The sequence below is a fragment of the Scyliorhinus torazame genome, chromosome 5 (genome assembly GCF_047496885.1).
Source record: "Scyliorhinus torazame isolate Kashiwa2021f chromosome 5, sScyTor2.1, whole genome shotgun sequence".
NCBI classification, from domain to species: domain Eukaryota; kingdom Metazoa; phylum Chordata; class Chondrichthyes; order Carcharhiniformes; family Scyliorhinidae; genus Scyliorhinus; species Scyliorhinus torazame.
In genome coordinates this window covers 143,663,901-143,687,541 of record NC_092711.1, presented here as the reverse complement: position 1 = coordinate 143,687,541, position 23,641 = coordinate 143,663,901, and the positions used below count along the sequence as shown (strand labels likewise).

General features: G+C 47.2%; 1 protein-coding gene and 1 pseudogene across 2 annotated transcripts; one reads left to right on the top strand and one right to left on the bottom strand.

Annotated features, from left to right (window-relative positions):
- The first annotated feature begins 126 nt into the window (after positions 1–126).
- On the top strand, positions 127–6,592 carry LOC140419960 (josephin-2 pseudogene; annotated as a pseudogene).
- Positions 6,593–8,923: 2,331 nt separating this feature from the next.
- LOC140419958 (uncharacterized) lies at positions 8,924–23,024 on the bottom strand. Of its 2 annotated transcripts, XR_011946111.1 has the most exons (3): positions 22,933–23,024; positions 18,573–20,512; positions 8,924–10,726 (listed from the first exon to the last, which is right to left on the bottom strand). XR_011946111.1 is itself a non-coding variant. In XM_072504002.1 (2 exons), the coding sequence occupies exon 2, from the start codon at positions 20,164–20,166 to the stop codon at positions 19,240–19,242; it is 927 nt and encodes a 308-aa protein (XP_072360103.1). In that variant the 5' UTR covers positions 20,167–20,512; positions 22,933–23,024; the 3' UTR covers positions 16,752–19,239. The 2 variants fall into 2 exon arrangements, 1 of the variants encoding a protein (XP_072360103.1); XM_072504002.1 differs by lacking the exon at positions 8,924–10,726 and having other exon boundaries at positions 16,752–20,512.
- Between the last annotated feature and the right edge of the window lie 617 nt (positions 23,025–23,641).

Below are 23,641 nucleotides of genomic sequence, written 5' to 3'. Positions count from 1 at the left end.
ATGAGAGATTGCGCATGCCTGAGGGAGATGAGAGATTGCGCATGTCTGAGGGAGATGAGAGATTGCGCATGTCTGAGGGAGATGAGAGATTGCGCATGTCTGAGGGAGATGAGAGATTGCGCATGTGCGAGGGAAAGCTCACCACTGACCTTTCTGCTGAGGCGTTGACCAATGGGAAGGGTTGGATGACCGGAAGGACTCTGGTCCTCCAGGCAATCAGCGCGGGCTTTGTGTGAATGGAGCTTGAACATCACACAGACTGAAAACTTCTTCATGTCTCCAACATCTGTGAGTAAAACACTTTCTTTTCTCCCCCTTTCCATTTCTTTTCTCATTCCCACCTTCAATTGGTCACTTGCAGCAACTGAAGGGAAAGGAAGTGAATCCAGGGAGGGTGCAGACTCTGCAAAGCTTGGCCCAGGTCTCTCTCTCTCTCTTAAAGACATTGACATCCTTTGCTCCCTCAGCTTGACACATTTATTTGTCGAGACTCTCTCTGAAGCTCAAATACGACAATTATAAACCATCCATGAGCCCTGCCCCTGACCAGCCTGTAATATAACAGGGACCGGTTAACCTCAGTTGTTCGGACAGCTGGTTTGTGATGCAGAGCGAGGGTTCAATTCCTGGCTGAGGTTATTCAACCTTGTCTCAACCTTGTGTCTTGCCTGAGGTATGTTGATCCTCAGGTTGAATCACCACCAGTCAGCTCTACCTCTCAATGGGGAAAGCAGCCTATGGTCATCTGGGACCTTGGCGACTTTACCTATAATCTAACAATTTAATCCACTCGACATAATCCTCACCGATTCCGAAGCCTCGAACGGTATGCACCAGATAATTCGACTTGAGCGAAAGCTTTCTCTGCATCGAAGGAGATCACCAGCCCATCCACTGTGTATTTCTGAAAAGCCTGAGTCACATTCAGCAACCGTCCAACATTGTTACTGGAAAACCCTTATAAACCCAGTCTGGTTACCACCCGCCACGCCCCCCCCCCCCCCCCCCACACGATTGTTGGAACCCCCCCACCACGATTGTTGGAAGGATGTCCTCCAGCCTTCTCGCCATCAATGGGTCCAACAACAAATCCTCAAGCCCCCTATAAAACTCACACCCACAGCCATCCGCTCCTGGTGCTTTACCCAGCTGAGCTCCTTCATGGCCTTTGAGACCTCTTCCCTAGAAAGGGGAGCATTAAGAGGCTCACACTGGCTTTCTGAGGCCTCCGTAAGCTTCAGGGAAGAGAATAAATGCTCCATATCCAGCAACCCTTCACCAGACTTCACAGACTTTATAATCCTGCATAGAATTCCCCGAATCCCTGTTTATCTCCTCTGTCCTCACAACCCTTTTCCCTCCCCCAAGCTGCACAGATGGAACTGTTCCAATGTCAGCCTTTTTCTTTGTCAAACAGGTCATGTATTTGCTCGGCTTATTCCCAAACTCGTACACCGTCTGCCTCGCAAACCTTTCTCGACCTGCTGCATCAATAGGGAATCCAAAACCACTCTTGTCTCAGGAAGCTCCTTCAGCAATAGCTTATTCGAGATCTCCTTATAATTCTGCTCGGCCTTCGTGAAACAAACCCCCAGACATTGCTGGTTCTTCAGCATCCGAGCATAAACTTTACATGTCTCCCATAAATTGGAGGGGGGGAATACCAGGGGTTGGGTTAACCCAAAGGAGAACTCCAACTCGTTCTTACAATGCTTAGTAAATTAAGTATCTCTTATCAGAGAGGCAGCAAACCTCCACATTCTCGGCCTGGGGGTGAACCCTCGAGTAGAATTCCAGAGAAACGGGATGGTCCACAATCGATGTTCACTACGGTGCAAGAGGACACCAGGTGTAGGATCGTCCTTGACATAAAAATTTTGTTGATTCCAGTATGACATTGATTCGGGCTGGAAAGAAGGTAAAATCTCCGCCCCTCTGGTGCAAAGTTCTCCAAACATCCACATAACCCACCTCCTCACAAGTAAAGGCCGACGCCCTAGCTTGCGGGGTGGGGGTCGGGGGGTGGGGGTGTTCCTGGTAACCGGGAGCTTATCTACCAGACGATTTAAGTGGCAGTTGAAGTCGCCAAACACACAAGAGTTAGTTGAAGCTAGCTCTGCAAAATCCACAAAGAACTCTGGGGAGTAATTCGGGGAATGTCCATAAACATTCATTATTGAAGCAACATCTCCATGCACCGAACCTCTAATGATCGCATATCTATCTCCTTTGTCCTTGGTGCAGGTTTCAACCTTAAGAGGGATATTTTTATTAATAAGGATTGCCACACCCCTGCTACTTGATGAAAAGGAGATGAAAAAACCTGCCCCACCCAATCCCGCCTCAATTTAAAGTGTTCCTTATCATCCAGATGAGTTTCCTGTAATAAAGCTATGTCGACTTTCTCCTTAAAGGAGAGGATAACCATAGATTTGAGCCAGGGAAGTGGGATTGGAAATTTTCGGAGATGAGATTGGAAAGGAATTTGGACACTAAAAGATTTATTTCTTGGGGGTCGTTTTGCGGGATTGAAGGAGCTGGGAACGAAGTATGGGCTGGGGCAAGGGAAAATATTTAGATATATGCAGGTTCGAGAGTTTGCCAGAAAGGAGATACAGAGTTTCCCAGTAGAGCCAGCTTCCACATTGCTGGAGGAGGTGCTGACGACAGGGGGACTGGGGAAGGGGTAGTATTGGTGGTTTACGGGGCTATTTTGGAGGAGGAGAAGGCGCCCTGTGTATTTATGTTTGCCCTATGTATTGTTCTCATGTATGGAATGATCTGTCTGAACTGTACACAGAACAATACTTTTCACTGTATCTCGATACACGTGACAATTAACAAATCCAATCCTCACCATTGAGGTGATAGTATTTCCAATCAGTAAGGCTACTCCACCCCCTCTGCCATATTCTCTGTGCCTCCTGTAAACTTTATAACCGGTATATTTGTCCAGTCCAGACCATCCTGCTACTTGTTTTTGGAACTGTATTGAGTTCCCCTGAGGCCTTCCCCTCCCCCCCCATTTATTAGTTTAAAGTACTTCTTACCTCCCTATTTATCCTTCCCACAAGGACACTGGTCCCAGATCGGTACAGATTCTTCCTATCCCAATACTGATGCCAGTGCCCCGTGAAATGGAACCCCTCTTTCCCGTACCACTCCTTTAGCCACGTGCTTACTTCTGTAACTTTCTCATCCCTGTGTCAAATTTGCACGTGGCTCGTGTAATAATCCAGAGATTATATCCTTTGAGGACCTGTTCTTTAATTTTGTTCCTCGTTCCTGATTTTCCCCAAACAGGTCCTCTTTCCGAGTCTTGCCGATGTTGTTTGTCCCAACGTGGATCACAACAACTGGATCCTCCCCCTCCCTCTCCAATATCCTTTCAAGCCGGTTAGAGATGCCCCTCACCCTGGCACCGGGCAGGCAACATACCATGTGGGACTCTCGGTCCTGCTTCCAAAGGATGTTATCAGTTCCCTTAATTATAGAATCCCCGACAACTACCACTTCCTCCCCCCACTTGAATGGCCTCCTGTACCAGGGTGCAGTGGTCAGCTAGCTCATCCTTCCTATAGTCACTGCTCCGATACCCTGCCCCTCCGAGTCCACTCCCTGGATACTCGGCTGCGAATCCCCGAGATAAGGTTTTTGTCCTCACAGCTCCGAAACTCCGTCCCTCCGAGTCCGCTCCCTGGAGACTAGGTATGGGGAATAGGTATTGGAGACGAGGTATTGGGGAATGAGAGGAAGGAATGTTCCATAGAAACTAGAATTCTCTGATCTGAATTTCTATCCTGTACTGAGTGTTGACTTTTGTAAACTCCTTTTACAGATATTACAAGAGGAGGAATTGCAGACAGAAATCTCAATTGTCACGTCTCGGTCTTACAGAGTCACTCCTTGGGATCTGAGTATCATCGGCCTTTGAATCTAGAAGGAGAAATGTTTGCCGGATCTGTCGGCATCAAAAGATTTTAACCATCAGTGTGACTGGAAAAGCACCGAGACACACACACCCGAGTGAGTGTGTTCCAGGGGACTGACTGTGGAAAGAGTTCAAGTCTCTGTCCTCGAGGAGCTCCCGCCGGTGGCCACTGTCTACGCCGCTTTTGTGGGTTTCCGCGATTTTTGCTCCCCCCCCCCCGATTTTCGGCGGCCTTTGGGGCTGTCCCGGGCGTCCAGCCGGGCCGGTTTCAGAACCGGCGAGGAACCCCACGCGAGTGTCTGGCGGCCGGAGCTGAGGTGTCGGGCCCGGGACGCACGCATTTGGAGCAAAGGGGGCGGAGCCAAACTGAGGATGAGGCGGCAGGCCCGAAGCCAGGGCGCAATGTAGTGGAGATGTTCCACACCGGGTGGCTCCCGCCTAGAGTGTGTTTTTTTTAAGAAGTCGGAAGTCCGGCCCCGGGGGACGTTTTGAGGAATATTCAAAAAAACTTTTTTTGGAAGAAATTTTTTGTTTTTAGAGTGAAGAAAGAAAAACAAAAATAATAAGTCGTTAAAAGATGCAAAAAGGGCTCTCTGTCCGGTGTCCGGGCCTGGGCGGGAATGCCGCATCCTCGGGGTTGGCGGTGACTCACCCAGTGGCCTGCCCTCTCTCTCTGGGTGTGGGGATGTCGGAGCCCCCCCCGGGTGTGGGGATGTCGGAGCCCCCCCCTCCGCTGTACCACGAGCGGCAGCGCCTGGAGCTCTGCGCCCTCCACGCCCTCAACAACCTCCTGCAGCAGGCGCTCTTCACCCAGCATCAGCTGGACGGGCTGAGCGGCCGGCTGGCTCCCGACTCTCTGGTGAATCCACATCGCAGTTTGTTAGGAACCGGGAACTATGATGTCAACGTCCTCATGGCCGCCTTGCTAACTCAAAGTCTGGCTGCGATTTGGTGGGATAAACGCAAGTCGCTCAGCAGCTCGGTGCTGAGCCGGGTCCATGGCTTCATCCTCAACATTCCCTCCAACATGACGCTGGGCTTTGTCTCGCTCCCCATCCAGCGCAAGCACTGGGTGGCAGTCAGGCAAATCAACGGGCCTACTACAACCTGGACTCCAAACTAAAGGCCCCGGTTCCAATCGGGAATGAGGAGGAACTGAGGAAGTTCCTGCAGGACCAGATCGCCCAGGATCCCTGTGAGCTGCTGCTGGTGGTGCCGAGGGAGGTGGAGGAGGACGGAAGCTGGCTGCTCGCTCCTTGAACGCGAGACACGGGAGATCGGGCAGCGGGAGCGGGGAGGGGGGAAAAGTCTCGCCGCCGATGGCGGGCTGACTCGGAGCTCCAGCTGTGACGGATGAAGCCAGCGCGCTGGGGAGGTGGAAAAAATAATTGGAAACTCTAAATGTATTTAAAAAAGAACTTGAAATGTTTAAAGAGACAATATCAGCAGGACTGTTATTGAATCATTGCCTCTATCATTTCCTATATTGCTCCATCGTCATAGTTTAAGTTCATTGACCAGACTGAAACAAACAGGAATGGGGTTTTAATACATAATATTATGCAATGTTGCTTGATGGTACAGTTAGAACTCAGCTCAATTCCTCGAGGTCACTCTCTCATTGGGAATATCACATAATTAAATAAAAGAATGACAATGTTAGGGGTGAAAATATTCACATGATGACCTGAGTATCAGTAAAAAAAAGCAGTTTATGATGTCAGAATTCTGGGAGGGAAGGTCTCAGACTCCACAGCCTGTGACAGCACCTTCTCTCACTTGAGCTAAAGCTCACATGGGTTAATATACAGATTCAAGGGGCGGAATTAGTTGTTTTCTCATTTACATACAATCAATCAACTATATTCACGTCACACTTTTTACATGCAATAAATCAATTTTCCTGGCATACCCAATTATCACATATATGGTTAAAGTGGGTGTTGTCTTACCCGCCCCTAACTTCATACAGAAGTCATTTAAAACTAACTAATGTGCCCTGTCTACAGCCTTAGACCTTGAGCTTATCAAGGATACATTGCAAGTCTTGTTCTGTGAAGCTGTTATCAGCGGCTGTTGGGACACTCTCTATACATACCCACGCTTGGGTCTCATGAGACAGCTTACAGGCTTGTTCAGCCATTTTGTGTCTTTTCTGATGTTAACAGCATTGTGTATACACTATCTATTTCTACAAATTGCCTCTTCTAAACAGGCATCTAAGCCAATGAGTACCTTTTGTTTCATCAGAACTATTCAAAAGTAATATGGGAGCACAGATGTAGTTACAGGGCCACCTATAATTTATATCATAGTCCAGTATCACACAATGCCCTCCAACACTTCCCCCCCCCCCTTTTGGTCATGGAAGATGTTTATAGAACTCCAACCATATTCGGGTGTCCGACCAGCCAGGGTTGGAAACGGGTGCGGAGGCAGATGTTGTAGCCTTCGCCTCGTTGATCGCCCGAAGACGGATCCTGATGGGTTGAAGAGCAGCCTCTCCACCCTGTGCCCTGGCGTGGCGGGGGGACCAGTTGGAATTCTTGACTCTTGAGAAGATTAAGTTTGAACTGAGGGGAAGGATGGAGGGGTTCTACAATTCATGAGCATTATTCATTATGCACTTTCAAGAACTGGATAACATCGAACATTAGTTGGGGCGGGTGGGTGGGAGGGGAGGGGGAGGGGGGCTGTGTGTGTTAATGGCGACTATGGGTGATTCCTGATTCCTTTTTGTCATTTGTTTATGTGAACATGCGAGCTAATGTTTGGGGTTTGGTGGGAGGATGGGATCGTTGTTATTGATATGGGGATTGACATATTTGTTACTGATTATTGTTGGGTGTAAATTTGGGAGAAAATGTGAGAAAAGAGGAGAATAAAAAAAAAATGTTTTAAACTCACTCTCAACATTTTTTATCACCCAAATGTACTGGGGAGTTAAAATTGGATTGCTGCCAAACTCGTCTTATCTTTGTTTTGGAACAGACTGACCTAAACATGGGTTACTTACTTTCAAACCTATCTCTTAAATCCGAGCGGTTGGAATTTTATTTAAATCAGAGTTTCACATAAGATGAAGTTTAGTTTCCTATCCAAACTAATTGTAAACATTTTTTTAGAACTAAACACAATAAAAAAACTCTTATTAGCATCTCAAATGGAACAGTAAATTCATTTGTTACATTTTTAACTATAACTGTTGCTAACTCGCCAGGACAAGGGAGGGGAGAATATATGACTGTAATGTTTAGGGCAGCCTCCCCCTTGGTAATCAATCGCAGGAGGAGCTGTACTTGTCCTTATCAACTTGCTCTGAAAGGCCTTGGTTTAAAGTTTGCAAAAATGCTTTTTCACAGACGGAGTTTTCCTTTGAGACACAAGCCTGTATTTCATTTCCAGCTGTCCAGCTGAATTGTTTCATTTTATCGCTCAGTTTCCTGTGTCTTCAGGCAGGTAAAGTGACACCATTGCTATTCCTCAGCAAATTTGTGTTCCTTCAGGATTAGTCTTACCCTGTGGGTTTACTAAATGTCTCCTTTTCCTTCAATTCCCAATATCTATTGGTTCTGGCCACAGGGAGATGAGGCTCAGTATCCTCGGCCCAAGGGCGGTTGGTGATTGTGTTTTATCCACTGGGGCGGCCCCACCCTATCTGCCCAACTGTGTTGCTGCAAACTGCAGCCACCGGCTGGACTGGATTGTCTCATTCCTTTGTCTAATTATTCACTAAATATAGGCTGCTCAGAATTATTACCCCTTTTGTTCTCTATCCTTCTTCTGACCCATCCACCAGCTTTCCTGTTCCCCAGCCGTAAGGTGTGGGTCCCAACCATCTTTCTGCATTAACTGAGATTGATGTTCCGCTATGAACCCTGTGATGGAGCTCACGGCTCCTCAATCAGAACCGGGAGCATCCTCATTCTTTTTGTATTCGGCAATATTTATTTATTTATTTTCTGATGCGATGAAGAAAGAAATCTAACAAATAGACAAAGGGAAAGAAAATGCAGTGAACTATGCGGCTTCAACTAGACACTCGAGTGAGCATTGGCCCACTTGCATGGCTTCAACAACCTGTGCAGCTTCAACCAGATGCTCGAGTGAGCGTTGGCCCATCTCCGCGGCTTCGAATCCGTCAGTCACGTTAGCGTGGCTTCAACCAGAATGGTCCGCCTGCGTTCATTCCCTGGTGCGCGGTTTCAGATAGACACTTGAATGAGTGTCAGTCACGCCTGTGCAGCTTTGTCAATGTTGGTCACAGCCAGACATAGTGTTAGAGCTAGGAGGGCCAGGCATGTCGAGGATCACCGAGGGTACTGGGCGCAGGGGTGGGGGGGGGGGGGGGGGCACCACGCCACCAGGAGTGGGATAACGTACAGCACAATAAATACCTCTTTGCACAAACATTATGATGCCTCTGTCTCTTTCTTCTGCAATGCGGGCTGACCCCTGGTCCCTTTGCCCATCTCTCCAGGCACCCCCCCCCCCCCCCCCCCCCCCCCCCCCCCCCCCACCACCTGACGTGGCACCCACCCACCCTCTGGCCGTGGACATGTCCCTGAGGCTCTGTCCCATCCCCTGGGTGTGCGGATGCTGCGTGTAGGCTCTTGTCCCCCGCAGTGTTCAGGCATCAAAGTTTAATTGCAATGCGAGGCAATGACTCCCACATGCTACAAGGCCTGCCCACCCACAGGAATCCTCTTGGCATCTGTGAAGGGCTCACTTTAAGGGCTTACGATTGCCAATTCCCTATCAGCAACAGCCTTCAGCCACACAGCCAGAGGCCTCAGCAGTCGGTGGGGTTTACGGGTGGCTGTTGGGGCAGATGGGCAGGGACAAGGGTTGCCCCCGGAACTGGAACACATGATCCAGGGGTTGGCATGGTGGTGCCCGAGTGGTTGCCACCCCCAAGGCCTCCCCCCACCCCACCCCATGGCAACCCACCCCTGCGGAAGGTCCCCCACCCCCCCCCCCCCCCCCCCCGAGTACTGGGGCAGCATGCCCAGTGCCCCCGGGCTCTTTGCCTGTGAGCAAAGATGGCTACTCACCTCCTCGGCTCACCTCAGGAGTTCTTCTGACTGGTTCAAGCTTTACAAAAGAAATACTAATCGCCGCCAGTGTGAGCGCTTGCTGGGGAGGCCGCTGAATGACGGAAGGCCATTGGATCTGGGGTAGCTCTCGTTAATTGTATGGAAATGGGGCTGAAGAGGTGATAATTGGTTTCTCACCTCGCTACGGCGAGATCCTGATTTCACCAAGGGTAACGGGCCGGTTGCATCGCAAACTGTTTGGCGCCTGGCGCGGATCTCGTTTTTGGCATTTCCCGCAATTCAGTGGCCTCGTTACTCTCAAAATTCAGTCCTGGATGTAATTGAAGCAGAAACAATAACAGCACAATCCAATTCCTGTAATCACTTGTGAACTTGTTGGTGTCTCAGCAGGTGCGATGAATCATGGGTTCCCTTCCCACACTGAGAGCAGGTGAACGGCCTCTCTCCAGTGTGAACTCGCTGGTGTGACTTCAGGCTGGATAACTGAGTGAATGCCTTCCTACATTGAGAGCAGGTGAAAGGTTTCTCCCCAGTGTGAACTCGCTGGTGTATCCGCAGGTGGGATGAATCTCTGAATCCCTTCCCACACTGGGAGCAGGTTAACGGTTTCTCCCTGGTGTGCACTCGCTGATGTGTCCGCAAGGTAGATGAATCACTGAATCCCTTCTCACACACCATGCATATGAATGGCCTCCCTCCAGTGTGGACTCGCTGGTGTCTCCGCAGGCTGGAATACTGAGTGAATCCCTTCCCACATTGAGAGCAGGTGAACGGCCTCTCTCCAGTGTGAACCCGCTGATGTTTCTTCAGGCTGGATAACTCAGTGAATCCCTTCCCACACTGAGAGCAGGTGAATGGCCTCTCTCCAGTGTGAACTCGCTGATGTTTCTTCAGGCTGGATAACTCAGTGAATCCCTTCCCACACTGGGAGCAGGGGAATGGCCTCTCCCTGGTGTGAACCCGCTGATGTGACTGCAGGTTAGATAACTGAGTGAATCTCTTTCCACATTGAGAGCAGGTGAACGGCCTCTCCCCAGAGTGAACTCACTGGTGTTTCTTCAGGCTGGAGAACTGAGCGAATCCCTTCTCACACTGAGAGCAGGTGAACGGCCTCTCCCCAGTGTGGCTGCATCGATGAATCTCCAGCTGAGATGGGATTGTGTATCCATTCCCACAATCCCCACATTTCCATGGTTTCTCCATGTTTTGGGTCTCCTCGTGTCTCCACAGGTCAGACAGACAATTAGTTGAAGCCTTGACCACACACAAACTGGTGAAGGGCTGGTTTAGCTCAGTAGCTAGACAGCTGGTTTGTGATGCAGAACAAGGCCAGCAGCGCGGGTTCAATTCCCGTACCAGCTTACCCGATCAGGCGCCAGAATGTGGCGACGAGGGGCTTTTCACAGTAACTTCATACTTGTGACAATAAAAGATTATTATTAACACGTGTATGGTCTCTCCCCGCTGTGAATGGTGTGATGTATTTTTCAGGCAGTGTAACAGGTTAAAGCTCTTTCCACAGTGAGTCCCCTGGAACACTCTCACTCGGGTGTGTCTGTCTCGGTGCTTTTCCAGTCACATTGATGTTTAAAATCTTTTGAAGCCAACAGATCGGGCAAACATTTCTCCTTCTAGATTCAAAGGCCGATGATACTCAGATCCCAAGGTATCGAGTGACTCTGTAAGACCGAGACGTGATAATTGAGATTTCTGTCTGTAATTCCTCCTCTTGTAATATCTGTAAAAGGAGTTTACAAAAGTCAACACTCAGTACAGGATAGAAATTCAGAACAGAGAATTCTAGTTTCTATGGAACATTCCTTCCTCTCATTCCCCAATACCTCATCTCCAATACCTATTCCCCAGACCTAGTCTCCAGGGAGTGCACTCGGAGGGATGGAGTTTCGGAGCTGTGAGTACAAAAAAGGCCTCAAGGGAACTCAATACAGTTCCAAAAACAAGTAGCAGGATGGTCTGGACTGGTCAAATATACCGGTTATAAAGTTTACAGGAGGGACAGAGAATATGGCAGAGTGGGTGGAGTAGCCTTACTGATTAGAAATACTATCACCTCAATGGTGAGGATTGGATTTGTTAATTGTCACGTGTACCGGGATACAGTGAAAAGTATTGTTCTGCGTACAGTTCAGACAGATCATTCCATACATGAGAACAATACATAGGGCAAACATCAATACACAAGGCGCCTTCTCCTCCTCCAAAATAGCCCCGTAAACCACCAATACTACCCCTTCCCCAGTCCCCCTGTCGCCCCGGCTCTACTGGGAAGCTCTATCTCCTTTCTGGCAAAGTCTCGAACCTGCATATATCTAAATATTTCCCCTTGCTCCAGCCCATACTTCGCTCCCAGCTCCTTCAATCCCGCAAAACGACCCCCAAGAAATACGTCTTTTAGTGTCCTAATTCCTTTTCAATCCCATCTCCGAAAATTTCCAATCCCACTTCCCTGGCTCAAATGGGGCAGCACGGTAGCATTGTGGATAGCACAATTGCTTCACAGCTCCAGGGTCCCAGGTTCGATTCCGGCTTGGGTCACTGTCTGTGCGGAGTCTGCACATCCTCCCAGTGTGTGCGTGGGTTTCCTCCGGGTGCTCCGGTTTCCTCCCACAGTCCAAAGATGTGCAGGTTAGGTGGATTGTCCATGATAAATTGCCCTTAGTGTCCAAAATTGCCCTTAGGGTTGGGTGGGGTTACTGGGTTATGGGGATAGGGTGGAGGTGTGGACCTTGGGTAGGGTGCTCTTCCCAAGAGCCGGTGCAGACTCGATGGGCCGAATGGCCTCCTTCTGCACTGTAAATTCTATGATAATCTATGATAATCTATGGTTATCCTCTCCTTAAGGAGAAAGTCGGCATAGCTTTATTACAGGAAACTCATCTGGATGATGAGCACTTTAAATTGAGGCGGGATTGGGTGGGGCAGGTTTTTTCATCTCCTTTTCATCAAGTAGCAGGGATGTGGCAATCCTTATTAATAAAAATATCCATTTTAAGGTTGAAACCTGCACCAAGGACAAAGGAGGTCGATATGTGATCATTAGAGGTTTGGTGCATGGAGATGTTGTTTCAATAATGGATGTTTATGGCTCCCCGAATTGCTCCCGGAGTTCATTACTAAGGCCTTTGTGGATTTTGCAGTTAACTTCAACTAACTCTTTTGTGGTTGGTGATTTCAACTGTCCCTTAAATCCGCTGGTAGATAAGCTCCTGGTTACCAGGACCCCCCAACCCCCTTCCACCCCCACCCCCACCCCGCAAGCCAGGGCATTGGCCTTTACTTGTGAGGAGGTGGGTTATGTGGATGTTTGGAGAACTTTGCACCCGAGGGGAGGAGATTTTACCTTCTTTCCAGCTCCACATCAATGTCATACTAGAATCAACAACATTTTAATATCAAGGACGATCCTACACCTGGTGTCCTCTTGCACCGTCGTGACCATCGGTTGTGGACCATCCCACTGTTTCTCTGGAATTCTACTCGAGGGTTCACCCCCAGGTCGAGAATGTGGAGGTTTGTTGCCTCTCTGATAAGAGATACTTAATTTACTAAGCATTGTAAAAACGAGTTTGAGTTTTTCCTTTGGATTAACATGACCCCTGGTATTCCCCCTCCATTTTATGGGAGACATGTAAATTTTATGCTCGGATGCTGAAGAACCAGCAATGTCTGGGGGTTTGTTTCACGAAGGCCGAGCAGAATTATAAGGAGATTTTGAATAAGCTATTGCTGAAGGAGGTTAATGCGGCAAGAGTGGCTTTGGACTCCCTATTGATTCAGCAGGTCGAGAAAGGTTTACGAGGCAGACATTGTACGAGTTTTGGAATAAACCACGCAAATACTTGACCTGTTTGACAAAGAAAAAGGCCGACATTGGAACAATTCCCTCTGTGCGACTTGGGGGAGGGAAAAGGGTTGTGAGGACAGAGGAGATAAACAGGGATTTGGGGAATTCTGTGCAGGATTATAAAGTCTGTTCTAAAAATAAATTACATTTATTTGAGCGGCACAGTGGTATAGTAGTTAGCACTGTTGCCTCACAGCACCAGGGACCCATGTTCAATTCTGGCCTTGGTTACTGTCTGTGTGTGGTTTGTACATTCTCCCCGTGTCTGTGTGGGTTTCCTCCGAGTGCTCTGGTTGCCTCCCAGTCCTAAGATGTATGGGTTAGGGTGATTGGCCCTGATAAATTGCCCCCCCCCCTCCGTGTCCAGAGATGTGCAAGTTAGGTTATGGGGTTACGGGTGAGTGGATATGGGTGGAGTGCTCTTTGGAAGAGTCGGTGCTGACTCAATGGGCTGAATGGCCTCCTTTTGCACTCAAGGGATTCTGTATCTATTTCTATACCAACTTTCATGAACACAATCTCCTAAAGCTTTTTACAGCCTTTGAAGTACTTTTGAAGTGTAGTCACTGTTGTAATGTCCTCCCCTAATAGGCGCCGGAATGTGGCGACTAGGGGCTTTTCACAGCAACTTCATTGAAGCCTATTGTGACAATAAGCGATTATATTATTATAATGTCGGAAATTCTGGGTATGCCTCATTGATAATATTTTGTTTTAAAAATCAATCACTCGTCCATCTTCACTGTTATGAGTAACAAGATTAAGGAAACCATGTTAAACTCTAAAACATGACTGGACCTTTATTTTAAAAATTCATTCTGTTCCAAACCAAAGCTGAGTGAGGCAAAATTGTTTCCAGTAACAAATTGTTCCAGAATTTTGTAAAGTTACAGAAGATCATATATTGCCAATGTCTGGCTCAAGTCGAAGACTCAATGTTCAATCCAATCTCGGTTAGTAAGAAAGAAAGGTATTGTCTTTCACAAATCTGTCATTTTCAACTAGTGAATATTGTATTAACCAAATATATTAATTAAAGATTACTGTATTAATTAGCTACCAGTCAGTAACAGATGACTGATTAAGTAATGAGCATTAATTGAGTTCCAATTAAATAATCAATAATGAATCAGTAGTTACAGTAAGAGACTCAGTTTTATTTGCTGTAAAAATGTAAAAGCTTAATTGCTGTGCTTGTAAAGAATATGCAATGAGGATAAATGTACTGGCAAGAGAGACCTTCAAACTCTGATTAGCCTCAACATTTGAAACTGTTTGAAAAAGGGAATGTATAGAATTAGATAAAGGGGTCGTATGAAACAGTTCTATTGTATTCCTGTCTGAGATAATGAAAGGTGGTGTCAGTAATTGAGGATCCAAATAAATTGATCCAGTGACCAAATTGACCAATTGTCATAGAACATAGAATATACAGTGCAGAAGGAGGCCATTCGGCCCATCGAGTCTGCACCGACCCACTTAAGTCCTCACTTCCACCCTAACCCCGTAACCCAATAACCCTTCCTAACCTTTTTTTTGGACACGAAGGGCAATTTATCATGGCCAATCCACCTAACCTGCACGACTTTGGACTGTGGGAGGAAACCGGAGCACCCGGAGGAAACCCACGCAGACACGGGGAGAACGTGCAGACTCCGCACAGACAGTGACCCAGCGGGAAATCGAACCTGGGACCCTGGCGCTGTGAAGCCACAGTGCTATCCACTTGTGCTACCGTGCTGCCCCACATGTTACAACATGCTCATGTTACAACAGGCCCAACTCTGACGTGAAGTAATGGTCACTTTGGGGATAAAAGCAGAGGTTATGAAGGTCTTCCTTGCTGCCAAGTACTGAAGATTCTTGAGGCTGAGTTCCAAGGAAATTACTGTCAAAGGAGCCAGAGAGGGTTTCGCTTCTACAGACTGATCACCCGCATGAAGTTGTAAAAGTCAATGTCTGAAAGTTTCTTTGAATAAACTTTTTAAATTTAACATCAAGAGAATTCTGCCTTTGCCTTAATTGCCTTGTCTGAACCAAAGTGAATTTATTAAATGGTAAGTTGGGGGTGGCTGAAATCAATAAAGTTCCAAATAACAAGTTCAGAAAACACTGGTGCAGCACAGTAGCATTGTGGATAGCACAATTGCTTCACAGCTCCAGGGTCCCAGGTTCGATTGCGGCTTGGGTCACTGTCTGTGCGGAGTCTGCACATCCTCCCCGTGTGTGCGTGGGTTTCCTCCGGGTGCTCCGGTTTCCTCCCACAGTCCAAAGATGTGCAGGTTAGGTGGATTGGCCATGATAAATTGCCCTTAGTGTCCAAAATTGCCCTTAGTGTTGGGTGGGGTTACTGGGTTATGGGGATAGGGTGGAGGTGTTGACCTTGGGTAGGGTGCTCTTTCCAAGCGCCGGTGCAGACCTGATGGGCTGAATGGCCTCCTCCTGCACTGTAAATTCTATGATAATCTATGATAAATAAATCTTCAATTTAAAAACTTGCATTTCTATAGCACCTTTCACAACCACAGGACGTCCCAAAGTGCTTTACAGCCAATGGAGTACTTTTGAAGTGTAGTCACTGTTACAATGTAGGAAAAGTAGCAGCCAATTTACACACAAGATCCCACACAGCAATGTGATAATGAGCAGATGATCTGTTTTTAGTGATGTTGATTGAGGGATAAATATTGACCAGGACACCGGGGATAACACCCCTGTTCTTCTTCAAAATAGTGGCTGTGGGAACTTTTACACCCACCTGAGAGGGGCAGACAGGACCTCAGTTTCACATCTTATTTGAAAGAAGGCTGTTCTGACAGTGCAGCACTCCCTCAGTGCTGGGACGAGGAATGTTGGATGTGATTTTTGTCCTCAAGTCCTTGGACTGGGTTTTGAATCCACAACCTTCTGACTCAGAGGTGAGAGAGCTGCCCACTGAGCCACGGCTGACACTCGAGACAATACAAAGTTAGAAATGGAAAGTTACCCTTTAAAACCCCCCACCCTTTGTCTCCAGTGCCTAAATCTAATAATAAACACCCCAATATAAATAACGTGGATTTGACTGACAAATGTTTAAGTGTTGGTTTAGAGCCACAAGTTCTGACTTCCCATTTGAGCCTCGGGCACCTTTCTGTCTCTATTGCTCATGTCAATGACAGCCAGGCAATAGAGCTGAGGCTGAATTTAGCTGAGAATAACGGGGCCTGTGCGCAGTTGGGAAAATGCCATGGACGTCGCACTAATAGAGAGACAGGAAAGTGCTGGAGGACTGACTGGGAAATGGGCCTCCAACCAATTGTTATATCGGTCACTCGGAGCTAAAGAGAAACCTGTCTCTGTAAATACATATACAGGGAAGAGGCTGCAATGAAATCTGTCCCTTTTAACCTGCACAAAAGCAGGAGGCTCAGATTCACAGCTTGCGGGAGGAGACCATTCAGCCCACCGGGTCCCCGCTATCTCTTTGAGAGGACTCTCCCATTCCTCCAAATACTCTGCTCTTTCCCCAGAACCCTGCAGATTCTTCCCTTACAAGTATTTACCATTTGGAGAGATCCAACTGAATCTGCTTTCAGACATGTCAGAACAATTCACTGTGTCAATAAATAAAATAAAATCTCATTCCCCCCTCTGGCTCCTTTGCCAATTACCTCAGAGGGACTCACTTTCTGTTAAAGAGCCTGTCAACCCCTCTCACCCACTTTCCCTGAACGACATCAATCTAATCATGAAAAATCAAATGTTGTTATGATAAATGTTTATTAATGAAGCATAACATGGTTAAAAAAAACAGAAAATGACTTGAGGATCAAAGACAACCAGAGTAAAAGGATATTCACAATATTCTGGACACAAATGGTTTATCTTTAATTCATCTGTAGCCTGTTCCCTGCCCTCTTTGTGGAAAACTCCGCTCAGTCCACAAGCATGACCCTGACCCTCCGCTTGCTGCCAGAAGAATTCACCACCTTGCTCTCAGGCTCACATTTCTGTCCTCGGCCTGCTGCAATGTTCCGGAGAAGCCCAACACAAGCTGGACGAACAGCCCCTCATCTTCCCATGAGGCACTTTACAGCCTTCTGGACTCAACATTGAATTCAACAACTTCACACCCTGAACTCTCTCCTCCATTTTGATTTGTTTTTTTACTGAGTGCCAGTCTGCATCTTGTTTACATGTTTTTTGCTTCCAGACAGAGCTGTCCTTTATTCTGCCATTAACGCTTACTCTGGACCAATGCTTTATTTCTTTTTTTAAATTTCTTTAGAGTCTTCAATTATTTTTTTCCAATTAAGGGGCAATTTAGCGTGGCCAATCCATCTACCTGCATATCTTTAGGTTGTGGAGCTGAAACCCACATAGACATGGGGCGAATGTGCAAACTCCACACGGACAGTGACCCGGGGCCAGGATCAAACCTGGGCCCTCAGCGCCGTGGGCAGCTGAACTAACCACTGTGTCACCGTTCCACCCCAATGCTTTGTTTCTTTACTGCAACCAGTACCTCTCCCTTTGCCTTTTGTAACAGGACATTTTTGTCTTTTAATCTCACCCACCCTCTAACCAATCCCTGACATTCCCTTTTGTTCTACCTGACCCTTTCTCACCAGCATCAAACCCAGCACATTTCTCCCTCTCTTTAGTTCTGAAGTAAGTTACATTGGACGTGAAACGTCAACTGTTTCTCTCCCCACAGATGCTGCCAGACCTGCTGCGTTTTTCCAGTTCTTTCTGAATTTATTTTCGATCTGTCTGTAGTTGGGGAAAAACACTATTTAGTGTCCAGGAGGATACAGGGTAAACCACTGAGGACTGAGATTAGGAGAAAGTTCTTCACCCAGAGAGCGGTGCGTCTGTGGAATTTGCTACCACAGGAAGCAGTTATGGCCAAAGCATTGTATGTTTTCAAGAAGGAGTTAGATAGAAATCTTGGGGTTGAAAGGATCAAAGGACACGGGGGGGAAAGCAGGAACAGGTTACTGAGTTGGATGATCAGCCATGATCAGAATGAATGGTAGAGAATGCTTGAAGGGCCGAATGGCCTCCTCCTGCTCCTATTTTCCATGTTTCCATTTCAGTAGAAAATTTCACTCCTGTTCCGATCCCAGTTGACGTTATAACGGAACAGGAAGATCCCATAATGGAACCCTGGCTCAAAAGACTTTAACTTTTTTAAATGAAACAGAGTCACGGGGCTACTGATTAGTTTTATCAATAAGAAAAAAATTAAACATAAAAATGGATTATAATACAATCCTCCTTTACACCTCCTTCCGCTTCACCAATACACACAAGTTTTAAGACTCACGTGGATGACAAAATACATTTGAAGCCCCAATGGTCTCATTGGCACAAAGTTAGTGTTTCCGGATTTCTCCTTAGAATCGCCCCAGATGATTGTCATATGAGAGTTTCCAAACTCCATTCCCAAAATACTTTTAAAAATATTCCCTTATAAGAATACCTTTACTTAGTGATCCACATTCCAAAATCCAGTCCAACTTTTCCAAGGGCCCTTTTGACTCCAATTTTTAGCAGGAAATCTGTGCCAGGATTGTGGACCAACCCATTTATGATTTCACTGCTTTCACTGACTTTCACTGTTACACAAATTCTGATATCCAACTAATACTTTACAAGTTGTTCATAGACGATATTAACACATTTTAACAGTGAGGATTTTTTTATGAAACGTTTGTCTTGTATTTTCACTAACCAATTCCTTCTCAGCTTTGTCTGGTGTCCCTGAACAGAATCCTGTTCTCTTTCCAGGTTTTCAGACCCAGCTATCCCTGAGTTTCCTCTGAATCTTCTTTCCTGCACATTACTCCAATATCCAGCTTTTCTTATAGCAAAGCTGAGAGAGTTGGTTTCTCTCTCCAGCTTCGAGCAGAGTTGGGAGCTGTTCCCTGCTCCGTGACCTGACTCCAACTGCCTGCAACTGCTGCTAGCTTTCAGCTATAAACTAAAGAACAAAAGAAAGCTGTTCGCCACCTTTCAGGGCCTCTCTAGTTGCTCAGCAACTATCTTTTCTTTATGCGGAGCTATCTAAACACAATCGTATCCTAGGATTGAAGCTAATCCCCACGTAGACCGCCTTTAACGTCTAACTACAGCTCCCTTCGAGGCACAAAACACCTACCGAAAACTAACTTTTTTCTAATGTTTATCCATACAAATATAAATCCCTTAAAACTACCTTTGGTTTCCAAATACTCCCAGTTTCAAAGAGCATCAGCCCACTGGAAGCAAAGTCATGAGAACGGCCAGTCCAGCAGAAATAAATCCTCCGACCCTCCCACTTCACCAAGTGTCAAAATGAACATGGTTCAGTCCTGGATGTGATTAACAGCAGCAATAACAGCAGAATCCAACCCCTGTCATCACTTGTGAACTTGCTGGTGTTTCAACAGATAGGATGACCGAGTGAATCCCTTCCCACAAACAGAGCAGATGAATGGTCTCTCCCCGGTGTGAGTGCGCTGATGTTCCATCAGTACCGAAGAGGTTTTGAAGCTGCTCCCACAGTCCGAGCATTTAAAGGGTCTCTCATTGGTGTGGGTGACATTGTGTCTCAACAGGTTGGGTAAATGAGCGAATCCCCTCCCACACCCAGTGCAGATGAATGGCCTCTCCCTGGTGTGAACTCGCTGGTGTCTCATCAGTTGGGTTGCAGAACTGAATCCCTTCCCACACTCAGAGCAGGTAAATGGTTTCTCCCCTGTGTGAACTTGCTGGTGTATCAGCAGATCGGGTGACTTAGTGAATCCCTTCCCACACTCAGAGCAGGTAAACGGTCTTTCCCCGGTGTGAATTTGCTGGTGTGTCCGTAGTGTGGATGACTTTCGAAACCTCTTTGTGCAGTAAGAGCAGCTGAACGGTCTCTCCGCAGTGTGAATGCCCTGGTGGGTCATCAGCTCCCGAGAGCTTTTGAAGCCACTCCCGCAGTCAGAGCATTTAAAGGGCCTTTCATTGGTGTGAGTGACATTGTGTCTCAGCAGGCTGGATAACTGAGTGAATCCCTTTCCACACATAGAGCAGATGAATGGCCTCTCACCGGTGTGAACTCGCCTGTGTGCCTGCAAGGTGGATAAATGAGTGAATCGGTGTCCACACATGGAGCAGGAGAAAGGCCTTTCCCTGGTGTGAACTCGCTGGTGTGTCTGCAGGGTGGATGACTGACTGAATCCCTTCCCACACACAGAGCAGGTGAATGGCCTCTCCCCAGTGTGAATGCGTCGGTGAGTTTCCAGCACAGATGGGGATCTGAATCTCTTCCCACAGTCCCCACATTTCCATGGCTTCTCCATGCTGCTGGTGTCCTTGTGTCTCTTAAAGTCTCGTCCCCACACAGAGCACAGATACGGTCTCTCCCCGCTGTGAATGATGCAATGTTTTTTCAGGCTGTGTAACTGGTTAAAAGTCAGTGCTTTGGAACATTCTTATTGAGTGTGTGTATCTCGGTGCATTTTCAGTCACACTGATGTTTAAAATCTGAATCTGACGGAACAGAAAAACATTTCTCCTTATAGATTCAAAGGCCGATGATATTCAGGTCCTGATGAATTGAGTGACTGTCAGATCTTGATGTGATGTTTGGTTTGATGTGATATTTGGTTTGAGATTTCTGTGTGTAAATCCTCATCTTCTAATATCCTGTTAAATGTGTTTACAAAGATCATCTCAGTGTCGGTACAGGACAGAAATTCAGAACAGACAATTCCAGTTTCTATGGAACATTCTTTCCTCTCTCATTCCCTCAAAGCTGTAAATCTCCACCCCACACACTCTGACTCCATTCTCACTCTGTTGTAACTAATATCCATACTCCCAATTCTCCTGAAGATGCTGAATCAGCTGATCAACAGATCCATGCACTTTGCAACCTGTCCTGGAAAAGGGAATCTCAAAATCTTTTGGCAGCTGCCAGAGATATTTGTCCATTTGACTGGACTACAGAATTTGGGTAATGTTTCTTGCAGTGCACAAGGAGACTATTCAGTCCATTGGGTCTGCACCGGCCCTTAGAAAAAGCACTCTACCTAGGCTCACTCCCTGCCATATCCCCGTAACCCTGTGCATTGATCATGGTCAATTTACCTAACCTGGACATCTTTAGACACTACGGGACAATTTAGCATGGCCAATCCATCTAACTGCACACCATTGGACTGTAGGAGGAAATTAGAGCACCCGGAAATTGGAGCCGGAATTGAACCTATGTCTCTGGTGCTGTGAGTAGCTGTGTAACTGTGCCGCTGAACTGTATTGCTTGATTAGAAATGGGGGGTGCGGGAAGAACTTTATTCAGAGGCAATTTTTCAGAACTTCTAATTTACTGCCTATGAGGTTGGTGGAAGCTGCGATGATTATTAATTTCAAAATGGAATAGCATGGGCCCATTTAGGAACTAAACTTGCAGGGGAACATGGATACAGACGGGTAATTGTACTGACTAGTTTGCTCAACAGATTCGGTATGGTTTCGAATTAATGAATGGACGCCTTCTGTGCTACAATCACTCTGACTGGAAAAATATGACATAGGTGCACAACTATATTACAAAACTAGAAATAATAACAAATATATTTTATTACTGAACCATCAATAATATATCTAATCTGTACCCTATAACAACAGTAGACATTTCTCTATCCGATATTAATTTACTGCCCCCTCAAATATCAGCCATCTCCTGGGGAAAGCAGCCCTTTAATTGTGAACATTAGGAAAGAGACCATCCTTTTAGTCAGACAAATAAATGTGTCAAGCTGAGAGAGCAAAGAATGTCAATGTCTTTAAGAGAGAGAGAGAGAGGATGTGGGCTCCAATTTGTGGGAACCAACGGTTTGTGCCGGGGAGGTTGGATGGGGGGTTTCAGAGGTGGCAGAGAGCACAGATTGAGAGGCGGGGGGACCTGTTTATTGGTGGGAGCTTTTCTTGTTTGGAGGAGGAGTTTGAACTCCCAGGAGGGAATAGGTTTCATTATTTGCAGGTGAAGGACATCGTACCGGAGGCAGGTTCCTTTCCGCTTCTACCGACCCAGTGGATACAGGATAAGGCAGTTTCAAAAACGAGGATGGGGGAGGGGATGGTCTCAGAAATTTATAAAGAACTTATGGCGTGGGAGGGACGCCAGACAGGGGAAGTAAAGCGCAAGCGAGAAGAAGAGCTGGATAAGGAACTACAGGCGGGTCTTTGGGAGGATGCTCTGAGTAGAGTCAAAACGTCCTCATCATGTGCCAGGCTCAGCCTGATATAATTTAAGGTGGTCCACCGGGCACACACGACTGTTGCCTGGATGAGCAAGTTTTTGAAGGCGTGGTGGACAGGTGTGGGCGGTGTGCGGGAGGGCCAGCAAACCATGTCCACATGTTTGGGGCATGTCCGAAGCTTAGGGGATATTGGCGAGGATTTGCTGATGTCAGGTCCATGGTTTTAAAGACAAGGATGGCACCGGGTGCAGAGGTGGCGATTTTTGGAGTGTCAGAAGACCTGGGAGTCAAGGGGACGAGAGAGGCTGACATTTTGGCCGTTGTCTCCTTGGTAGCCCAGAGACGGATCTTACTGGCACGGAGGGACTCGGAGTCCCCGAAATCGGGGGTATGGGTTAGTGACATAGCCGGGTTTCTCAGGCTTGAGAAAGTCAAGTTCGCCCAAAGAGGATCAACGTTGGGGTTCATCCAGAGGTAGCAGCCGTTTATCGACTTCTTTGAGGAAAATTAAACTGTTCGCAGATATAATAAGGGGGGGAAGGGGGTAGAGGGAGGTAGTTTAGTTTCGGCAAGATCAGTGAGTGAAGGAGGAGGGTGAGCTGGGGAACTGTGTCTGTTGGCTGGGTACAGTTGTGGGGTGGGGGGGGGGGTATTGACTGAGTTATGTTTATATTTGTAATTACTGTTATATAATCATAAATGCCTTCAGAAAATGTTTTTTTTTAAAAAGAGAGAGAGACCTGGGCCAACCTTTCCAGAGTCTGCATCCTCCCTGGATTCACTTCAGTTGCTGCAAGTGACCAGTTCAAGGTGAGAATGAGAAAATAAATGGAAAGAAGGAGAAAAGAAAGTGTTACTCACAGAGGCCTCCTTCTGCACTGTCGGTTCTATGTTATGTTCTCGGTTGGAGACAGGAGGACGTTTCTGTCTTTGTTCTCACTCTTCATTCACACAAAACCCGCATTCTGATTGGCTAGAGGTGCAGAGTCCTTCCGGTGTAACCTCCTCGCATTGGTCCAAATCTGAGTATGACGGTCAGGAGGTGGGCACTCCAATTTACATGCGCAGTTTCTCCTCTCCCTTGGACATGCGCAGTCCTGGGCCGCCTGCCCGCGCGGCGGATAAAGCGATTTCCCCAGCGCGGGGGATTGTGGGAGCTGCGGCCGCCATTCTTCCTCCAGAGCCCAGTCTCCAAACTCCTGGAACTGGGATGAAAAGGGGGCAGGGCGCGGTGACCCAACTGACACAAAGTACGTGCGGATAGTCACTGGATTGGTTTGTGCCGTTCCTTGACAAAACAGTTTGTTAGCTTCAGGTGGAAAGACACCTGGGTGACATTAGGTGAGGGTGAACCTTAACCCGGGAGTCAGCATCTTCAGGGGAGGAGAACTGGGCGTTGGAGGGGATAGGGTGGAATGGAATAAGGGTGGGGGTGAGGAACTGGGAGAGTATCTGCGTTTCCTTTGTTGTTTTGGAAATAAACCTGTTCAAGGTACAACTCAGCTTTAGACCGATTCTTCCTCTGCAGACACTATTTTGAATGATGTGGAGATGCCGCTGTTGGACTGGG